This window comes from Anoplopoma fimbria, chromosome 2 (genome assembly GCF_027596085.1).
Source record: "Anoplopoma fimbria isolate UVic2021 breed Golden Eagle Sablefish chromosome 2, Afim_UVic_2022, whole genome shotgun sequence".
Classification (NCBI taxonomy): Eukaryota; Metazoa; Chordata; class Actinopteri; order Perciformes; family Anoplopomatidae; genus Anoplopoma; species Anoplopoma fimbria.
The window spans coordinates 17,903,006-17,913,365 of record NC_072450.1 but is presented as its reverse complement, the minus strand read 5'-3'; the positions used below and the strand labels follow the sequence as shown (position 1 = coordinate 17,913,365).

The 10,360-nt window shown below is 42.9% G+C and overlaps 1 protein-coding gene across 1 annotated transcript; it reads right to left on the bottom strand.

Annotated features, from left to right (window-relative positions):
- Positions 1–379: 379 nt before the first annotated feature.
- Positions 380–9,672, bottom strand: atxn1l (ataxin 1-like). Its single transcript, XM_054618994.1, has 3 exons — positions 9,587–9,672; positions 7,508–8,700; positions 380–6,483 (listed from the first exon to the last, which is right to left on the bottom strand). Exons 2-3 carry the CDS (start codon positions 8,576–8,578, stop codon positions 5,041–5,043), a joined length of 2,514 nt encoding a protein of 837 aa, XP_054474969.1. The 5' UTR covers positions 8,579–8,700; positions 9,587–9,672; the 3' UTR covers positions 380–5,040.
- Positions 9,673–10,360: the final 688 nt, after the last annotated feature.

The following is a 10,360-nucleotide window of genomic DNA, read 5'->3' as shown; positions in this document are numbered from 1 at the left end:
GTGGTTGGATTCACATATTGATTTGCTTACAACAGTCTACATATATTATTGGCTTCCTTAGCTTTATACCACCATATTTGCCAGCTTTACTAACTAGTAACTAAAGATCAAGTTTTTACATCCAACATATGATTGATTTGTACATACATAAACTACATAGCAGTATATAAAGTAGTTAAATTAGCTCCCTAATGACCAGCTGCAGCATTAAAGTAATACTTTTATAGTAATGCATCAGTGACAAACCATTCTACATTCTTTACTCTGAAGTATTGCTACTTTCGATCGCTAAAGTTCATCTTAATATTTTTTCCACCTATCTAATAATTATAGAATAAATACATAAATGCGACTAAAGAAACACAGCACACAAGTTGGATAATAGTTTATATTTATATTTGTATATATATATTATATTGTGTTTACTTAACAAACATGATAAATGCAATGTCTCCAAGTTAGCTGTAACAATAAAAATACAATATCTTTGTGTCCTTAAAGTACATAGAATTAAAACAGCAAAACAAAAAACAAAAACCGCCCTAAGTAGTTCACAGAGAGGTACAAATATACAGTACAAATCTATTTTATTCAAAACCAGTACAAATAAAAACGCAACAAAATATAGATATTAATGCTTTGTTAAAGTCAGGTAGGTGTGGGGTATTCTAAGGGAGCACTTTCGGTCGACAACTCTAAGGCTTCTGATAAAGATCAATACATATTGGTACGGCCATACGATATTAAAACTCACTATACAAAGTTCATACAACCTGGATTATACTTGAGGATTGAATGTTACATTTACATCATTGCATATATTTTGCAGATTTAGGCATTTAAAAAAGAAATGCTGTTTTTTTGTTTGTTTGTTTTTCCAATAGTTGCACGTCACATAAAAAGCAGTGTCACCTTGTGGCAAAAAAAAAAAAAAAAAAAGTACAATGTCGAATCTGAAAATGCACAGACTTCTTTAAAACTTTTAACCGTTCTCGTTCTCCTGATTTAACTGGACATCAGCAACACCCAAAATCATCTAAATTCACCTTTGCAGTTCAATGCAGGATCAAACAACAGGAAGTAGTTCACACAGGGAATAGAAATCCCCACTGCCAACGTCACAAAACATAATAAACCGTTACATTACCACCAATGGAAAGCTATCTGATTAACGCAGCCTGTCTGTCTCTATTAATTCACCTTGATTCTTGTTGTCCAGAGACTGTGGAACAAAGCACAAGACACCAAACACAATCCATTAATTCAAGGGATAAAAAACTACTGATCTCGTGCAACAATAACAAACAATGTGTGTGTGTAATTAATGGATTGCCCTCCTTTGCAGACACTCTTTTCGTCTTGTAAAAAGTGCAGAAAAGAAATTCCATTTACTTCACTTACACACATTGAAAAAACAGGAATTAAAAAAGGTAAGTATGAGAGTAAAGTGTGTATTAAAAATGAAACGGAATAGTTCATGAAAAAGGAAAAGAAAATACAAAACGCCACAAACACAAAGTTGCAGATTTGATGGTTGAAGCGTCTTGGGGCTCAGAGGGAATTCACCGTCACCCTTTGAGAAACATGAATATGAATTTCTGCTCATAGGCGTGACAAGAGTGTCAAAGCGTGACATTTCTGATTGGCTCTTGTTCAGCCTGAGAGGGAAACACAAGTCTAACATAAGCATTTTTCCATTATTCCAACTTCACACATTGTACAAAGCAGAATGTTAAGGCATTATCAACAAGCATCATCAAAGCCATTTGTACAAAAGAAATACAGCTATCTACAGAAACACACAACCTGCGATTTCTCCGTGATTTTGTGTGCTTTACATTTTAAAACTCTTCAATTTACCAACAGTTTTAAGCTCAAAACACTGTAAAAAAGGAGGGCATTTAGTGCAATTACTTACAGCAACAGACTATCAGTGATGTGATTAGACATCTTGCTAGAAGAAGTCGAACACTCCTGCTTAACGTGGCACACGCTGCTCAAAGCAGGGGGCAAAAACAAAAAGGCTAATGGCAGCGCAGGGTGGTCTTGCTGTGAAGATCAACAGGAGGTTAAGTCACAGGTGGCACTGCTTGCAGCATTTATATCACATCAAATGCATCTTGACCTAAGATACTGTCTTGCTCAAATAATGCTGGACAAACGCACAATCATTTAAGTGACACTCGTCTGGTGTAATTTGGCTCCGACCATGTGGCAACGTTAGAAGAAGATAGAAATGTACTGAGCTGCGAGTCAGCGCTGTGCTATACGGAGGAGGATGGGGACAACGAGCTAAAAATAGAAAGTAGCAAAGCAAAATACTGGTTCGTATAAAAAGACAATTCAAAGCAAAAAATCCTATAACCAGACATCAGTGTAAAATGACTGCATCAGCCCAACCTGCCCTACTGCTTCAGAGAGCTTTACTTAAGACAATGAAGGGTACAACACTGAGTTTACTGCATAGAAAATGCCAAAACTACATGAAATGTTTTCAGGTATTATGTATATTGCTTACAGCATGAGAAGAACTCAATGTGGTGATCTTCTAAAAAGGTAAGATGGGTTTCTGACTGTGGTAAAGCACTTTAAAGGATAGGTTTAATTATTCTTCCCCTCTATCTTATGGACAGGAGGAATGATTACAGCAACCAATAACTCTTTAGAAATACTTTAAGACATGTAATAATATGAACCTATCCTTTAAAGGTGCTCATAATGAGTGTAATAGAGTGTATTCATTCTCTCGTGGCCTCTATACCTGCTGACAGAGGTTCAGGCCTTGTACTCAGAGACGGTAAGAGAAGAGAGTTGAAGAGAACAGATCTAAACAAACAAGTGATGACATCACCAGCACATTAGTCAGACACAAAACACATGTACTGATGCTTCTGTCTGAGCACATAACAGGTAATGCAGGAAATGTTCAAAAGTGATCAAATGTTTTGCCAGAGGTAAGTCCAAGGATCTGTGACAGAAAAAATAAACGTGTGTGATGAACATTTTTAAATGGGAATGTCTGCATGAGGAATGCCGTCGGATCATACAACTCTAAATGATTTTATGTGTGGTCTAATTGCACTTATTGTTAATTGAACCTTTTTGGTTGTTTTTTTTCAGTGACAGATAAAAAAAATCTGTCAGAAGGAGGAAACTGCAGCATTCATCTTGGCTGATTTGTAAACAGAGTTAAAAATGCAAGTCAGTTTTTTTTTCTTCTCTTTCTCACAAAAAAACACCAAAAATACTTCAAACATATTCCCTTCATACAAAAAAAACATCTACTTAACTGTGATTCCTATTAAACAAGGTCAGTGTGAAATCAATGAGTGATATTTTCTATGTGCAACACAAGACAATCATCAGATACACTGGATAAAGTATATCGTAGTACAAAAGCGAAGGACCGTATACGTTAAAACAAAAAGACAGAACAGAAGAAAACTTGATAATGATCACAACTTAATTAGAGTCAAGCCTTTCTTGGAGATGCACTTGAGTCAAAACATGAAATATCATCAGTGAGATGGAGAATTAAAGAAAAGCAGTTTCATCTACAACGATTTCTTGAGTAATTTGTCATGCATTGCTTGTGTAGAAATACTGAAGATTCGATTAAAATTAACACCAAAATAGTGCATCACCTTTAAAGGTCGGGGTTGAAAGAGATCTCACACCTCCGATGTACAGAGATATAAAACAACCCACAATGAGAGACTCCAGCGGGGGAGCAGTACAGCCGTGTGCTGTAAAAAGAACTATTGCTTTAATTTGGTAACTGAGCAAAGAGTAACTAGGACAAAGACAAAACCTCGTCACTGACTCACTTTCTCTCTACAAGGATACAAACTACAAGGCCCCTCCATTCTCCTGCGGTTTTAGGCTTAATAGACCTGCAGCCAGTGATGTGACAGGGTGGCATGGTCTCATTCCCACAGGTGGCTTTGGTGATGACCAGCCAGTGCCTCCTCTCTTAGTTAAGCTGTTTAACATTGCATTAAAAGTCACCAGTCTGGCCGGGAAAGCTTAGAGGTAAAGTGAGGAGGAGGGAGGGAGTCGGTCTGGATGGGACACTAAGTGATGGATATTCTCACTGATGATACTGGAATGCAAGATATCTCTAGTTACAATAGAGAACAAAGCATTATTGGAAAATGCGGCATTTAAACGAACACACTTCGGGCCCTCAGCCTTAACCAGAGGGCATGAGCAGATTTTTTTTTTGAGTGGACACTGATTGATGAACAGACATACTGATTGACTTATCACTATTTCACTAAGACAAGTGCAACGTGCCACACTTGGCTTGAGAGAGGATCCCATTCATTGCAGAGCGGCCTTCGGAAAAAGGAAGGAGGGGAGGGAGTATCTCTGCTGACAGCAGAGGTTTTAGACTCCTGCCGGAGAGGCATAATGTAACATACACTGACAGTTAGCGTCGACAGTGCCAACATCACCGCGGGAGCCGCTGATGTCAGCAACTCCTCTCTTTTTTTTGGGTAAATGCTTTTGAAGGAAACAGGATCTTAGGAATGGAGGCGATAAAAGATCACTGACTGGGATCTTTAAAATACATCAGAACCTGCAGAGTTGGTAGCTTCAAGTGCTACAAACACATTCTTCGTAGTCCTCGGTCTTCCAAAGAGACGGTTCGGTCAAAAAGGAAGCAAGAGTGTTCCGAATGCAATGGTAACCTCCAAGCATGGGTATGAGGAAGTGGTGACAAAGGAGGGAGGGAGGAAGAGAAATGATGTGTGCAAGGACTATGGTAGGCATTTCATCCGCTACATACTTTATACTCAGCTTGAGATGTCTCTGTTGGACCTCAGCTGGCTAGAAAACCACAGGCGCGTATCCTTTGGCTGAGTGACAACCGAACAGAACCAGAACTTCTCACCAGAGACATGGTATTTTTTGTATATTTTAGGTGTGCAAAATCTCAAACATTCTGAGGCTACATTCGCACTCTTTTTTTCCTCTTTCTCTCCTTGTCAGACTCGTTCGTGGCAGTCTCCTCTATAGTTGCTACCAAATATGATGCTACTTCCCTGCATTAGAGCGCCCCTCAATGGACAGTTTGACCTCCTGGGGGATGAAAGAGGGCCTTGTGTGGCCGGTGGTGCTTATCTGAGGGCGTGGCCCTTCGTCTCCCTTCATACTGTATCTTTGGAGGCCCGGTGAGGACCAGCGCCTCTGAGAAGCACCTAGCGCAGCCTGCATTGCTCCCATCCCTGCCCCTGCAAAAGCAGAGCCCTCTGTGTGCAAGTGGTAGCTGCTCTGGCTTCTTGGATGCTCTGCTGAGTTCCTACTTGGTCTGATGGGCGACTCAGAGTGCCCAACAACCCCAAAATGTGTGGTTTCCTCCTTATCAACCGCATCTTTTTCCCCATCCCTCTGTCTTTCCCTGTGGATGCGGTCTGGCCTGAAATGAGACGGAGGCCGTGACTGCTGGGGGGCAGGAGGCCCCATGAGCTGGTGACTTGTTGTAGCATTGGTTTTGCTCAAAGTCCTGGACAGGTTCTGCTGTTTTTGTTGCTGCTGTGAATGATGGTGCTGTGGTTGTTTCTGCTGCTGTTGCTGAAGCTGCTGCTGCAGGGTGATGGACACGCACACATCTCCTACTTGCAGATGATGGCACGCCAAGCCGTAGAGCTGGGCCGTGCGCTCAGGGTTGCAGGACGACCATCCTTGCCCGAACACAAAAAAAGGGTGCTCCGGGGGAACATCGATGGTCACTTTGCTCTGCTGCTCCCCCACAGTAAAGTGAAGCGACACAAGACCTGCTCTCTGCTGGCTGGCACGGATGTCCACTACCATGCTGGAATCGATCTTAAGCCCCCCACTCACCTCGGCACTCCGCACAAAGTCCTGAGTCTGGAGGTCCTCCACACGCTTCAGTTCCCCAGTAGCCAGCTGGATAATGGCTCCCTTCATGAAGTGCGATGGGTTGGAGGCAGCCGAGGCAGGAGCGAGGCTTGAAGCTAAGGCCTGAGTCACATCTGCTGCAGGCTGGACAGGAGGCTGCTGGGGCAGCTGCTGCTGAGCTGTGGTAAGCTCTGCCCTTTCGAGGAGGCACACTCTGGCTGAAGAATCAGAGGCTTTAAAGCTTGCGTTAGGGGAGGCCATAGTGGTAGACGCATGGCTGGCTGAGGCATCAATAGCCTGTCCTAGGTAGTGTTGCTGTGGTGGCTGGGGGTGATGTTGCAGGTGATACTCCAAGGGTATAAGAACTGGTTGCCCATTAGCAAGCATGACAGCATGGCCTGGCTGTCCCCCTTGCTGCTGGAGACCGGTCACTCTGGGATCGTTGTAACTCACAGCCTGAGCCGTGAACGCAGTCCGACCAGAAATCACGCTTGTGCACTCTCCATGGACATCTCTGGCTCTATGGGCACCCTGAGAGAGGTTCAAGGGGGCAAAGGAGACCTCTTTTCTCACTCCACCATGGCTAGAGGAAGCCAAACGACCAACAACCTGCTGCACCTAGAAGTTGATCAAGGGAATCTAGTGTTAGCCAGACAGCATCATTTGAAACGTACAATAAGACATTCAAATGTTTTTCCACAGCAGCAGACAGAATAACAGCATGTGAGTATGAAATATCTTTGTGGCTCAGTAAATAAATTTCACTCCAACACACAATTTCTAATGATGCATGCCATGACGTCACTCTTCTCATCAACTTATCGAAAAGGCAGGAAGATTTACTTTCTCAGAAAAGGGAAACAGAAACTTTTTGGGACTTCCCACTTAGGTGCCATGTGTGAACCATATAGAGGCCATCTATAGCACATTGTCTTGGTTTGTGGCTAAAACTGAAAAATTGCATTCCTTTTTTTTTTTAAAAACATTTTCCTAAGACCACAAGAGAGTCTGCAGCTACTTGTAATGGCCTTTATTTGGTATTGTTAGCAATTTTCTTGATTTGGTTAATTCAAATAAGTAAAAAGCTGTTAGTTATGTCAGCCAGCACAAAGAATCAATTTTACTTTTGTGGGAAGTAACATTTTTCCTTCCCCTGCACACCATAACAAACAAGGTACCGAGGGCTTCGATGAGCATCTCCATGCAACCACAACTAGCGTAGCTTTGGCACAAAGCAGAAATTGTGGCTCTGAGTAATTGCCCAATTACCTTTAGACCCACAGCATGGAAGCAGAGTCTGAAATTAACACATGCGATTGAGTCCTACAAATACTAAGGTAAGAGGGTGTACAGTTATACTAAAGATATATAATAAGAATTGTAGATTACTGAAAAAATGAACTTTTTATGCTCAGAAAAGGTGTGAAATATTAGTTCATTTTATGTAGCATCTCATTATGTATGAGTATTTCTGTCCGTATAAATCTCATAAAGATATTTTTTTACTTGATCAACATGAGGAATATTTAAATATGTTGCCTTTTGGTACATTTGCATGCTTCTGTCACTGGTTTACTGCTAGAAAATGGAAATATGGGCATAGAGATTAACATGAATCATAAGTCACGTTAGTGTATCTCACCTCCAGGTCGCTGTCTGGAGTGCTGCGCTGGCCCGGTGAGCTCCTCTCTTCCAGCCGTCGGTTCAGCGGGCCTCTGTCTTGGCTGTACTCCTGGGCTACAGAGTTGGATCCTCCCTGCAGCAGACGTGCATTTCTGGCAGTGAAGGCTGACTCTAGTACAAGCTCCCTAGCTCCCTGCTCTTTATCGCCTCCATTCATCTCTGGCTCATTCTCCTGCTGGGCACTGTGGGGGTCTCTGGTGGCAGTGGCAGCCCTGGCGCCCTGAGAGTGATAGAAGACTGGCAACCCTCGAGAGCTGAGCTCTGTTGCGGGGAGGACTCCTACATTACCAAGGTGTTGCTGGGCAACTTGCTCTGAAGACAGCATCAGGGGGACACCGCTGGATGCCGAGACTTTGGCAAAGGTATGGGCAGCTACCTGGGCCTGGGGAGGTGGGGAAACAACACCTTCCTGTATGACGGATGGATAGGGAACAAGGTGGGACACAGCATGGGGCTGAGGAATAGTGCCTGAGGGGGAGATTAATGATCCCGGGACAAAGCCAGGGGGTAGGGCATAAGGTACCGCTGCATAAGGGGAACTAACGAACTGGAGAGAGGAATGAGGGATCTGGGCATAACCAAGAGGAGGATAGGGAAGGCCTGAATGCTGCAGGAGAGAGGAATGTACAGTGTAGGCTGGAGAGATGTGGCTTAACACTGGGTGAAGACTGGTAGGCGAGTAGGTAACAGATGGGAGAGCCACTTTGTAGAGCATACCGTACTGGTCAACTGGCACTGCTGGTATGCCATCAGAGTTATCCACTCCATAATGAAGCCCTGGCTGAGCTCGCAGCCACTCTCCAGATGGGGTCCCTCCCTGAGTGTCAATGTTGGCTGCAGAGTTCTGGATGGAAACCACTTCATCTTCTCCAATACCACCACCAACACTACTACTGCGACCTCCACTGCCACCAGCTCCTCCTGCAGCCCCAACTCCTCCAGTCCCTGCAGCTCCACTGCTGTTGTTAACTAGGTGGTCCCTCTTCTTAGGAGGCAGGCACTCCTGGTTGCGCTCCTGAGCTGTTTTCATAGCCGTCCTCTGACCAAGCAAGTGCCTTTACTGTACTGCACAGGAACTGAAACTTGCAAGCCAGTTGGCCTGCACAGGAACCAGTTCTGAAATCACCGGGCTGACCACGACTGCCAATTCACCTAGAACAAAAGAGGAAAAGTCAAAGCATCTGTTAGCACAGTTCAAATTGTTACTGCCCATCACATCTGATTATTGATTAATCTACATGTCAAATTAGATGAAGAATAACAATCTCTAGTGTCAGGTTGGAAATGATGGTGCTGCCACATTCATCCGTCACTGAATGGACAGAAATGGATGAGAATCATGTTAGCCATCTCTTTGACAGAATTTATTTTAAAAATAAACTATTAGACTGGCCCAATATGAATCTGACCTGCTCGTAGGTTAATACATAAGATCAGGGGTTTTCTCACCAGGGATACTCGTTCTGTTCAGTCAGTACGCAGGTCCTTTTAAAGAACACACTTGCACTGACCTGTTCTGCTTTTTGGCTTTTGAATTATCCAAGTAAACCTGTTTACTGAAAAAAAACTCCTGACGAGCACTAGACAGAAGCCTGCTGTTTTATAACATGTAGGTACAAGTCCGTTTCCATCCAGTCACCGCTGCACTTCACTTCAGAGTAGTTTGACTCTGTTTACCGTCAGCTAGCCCAGTGGCTGACTTAGCTAAAGTTAGCTAGCAACTTTGAGTCATGGTTTTCCAGGAAACACGGGGAAGTGACAGCATGACACTTTGTACATTAACAGTAGTCGTAGACAGAGAGTTCAGACGATAGATCACGTTAAATAAGGCAATTTAGCCATCACTACAATGCATCACTTGGCACTAGCCCAAAGGTTCCGGCTAGTTAGCTGCCCGGCTAACGCAGCTACAACAAGCTAACGTTACATCAACTAGCTGATCCAGTCCTGCTCCACTCACATCTGCGCACAACTCAGGTGGCAATGCGCAGAGAGACCATCAAATGTGTCTCTGCGGTGTGTTGTTGTGTGAACGTACCTCCAAATGTCATCGCGAACAGGCTTTTCTCTAAAAAAAAAAAGTTGATATGCGGAGGGACAATTGAAGAAATCAAGGCTAGGGAGTCGAGCCCATTTCGAAGGCCAGCAGAGGCGCTCACCGATGACGTCACTAGGTTGATTCAATTTCCTGTTTGTTTTTTTCATGCGCAGACGTCCAGCACGTACACTAAAGAGTAGTCAGCGACATGCGGCCTCCTACCTCCTACATCCAACTACATTACACATATAATACTCTCGAGGCCATTTTAACAAAGACTCACAGGTCATGTGCTTTTATCTCAGATATATATATATATATTTTAAATCAACTAACAATAATGAACAGCTTACAAAAAAATGCAAAATTACCCCTCCAGAATGGATGCAATTAATTTAATGCATCAATTCGTTTTAATGCATTAAATCTACATTGTGAAAAATGTATACAGTAGGGGGAGCTGGTGCAGCTTCTTCCAGCGTACTGTACACTGTGCTGCATGCAAAAGACTTGTGATATGTGAAATCTAAACAGGATGCAGCGATTAATTATCTTCTCTTACAATATTGCTAAACTGCATCAGTGATAATCACTCAAGTGGTGTTAAGTCCATCCCAACTACTTATTAGCCTTAAAGCAGCCAAAAACACATTTTATGAGTAAGGAATAATCATGCAATATTATGTTCATTCAAAAGAGTAGATGGTTCATCTCTCACAAAGTCATGTAAAACCCCAAATCAATTACAAACTAACAAAATACTGTTCATACAAA

Bases quoted from the DNA above. Each gene is read 5' to 3' on its own strand.
- atxn1l (XM_054618994.1), bottom strand. From the start codon at position 8,578: ATGAAAACAGCTCAGGAGCGCAACCAGGAGTGCCTGCCTCCTAAGAAG. The intron at 6,484-7,507 runs GTGAGATACACT...ATCAACTTCTAG, and splicing joins CTCCAGACAGCGACCTGGAG to GTGCAGCAGGTTGTTGGTCG.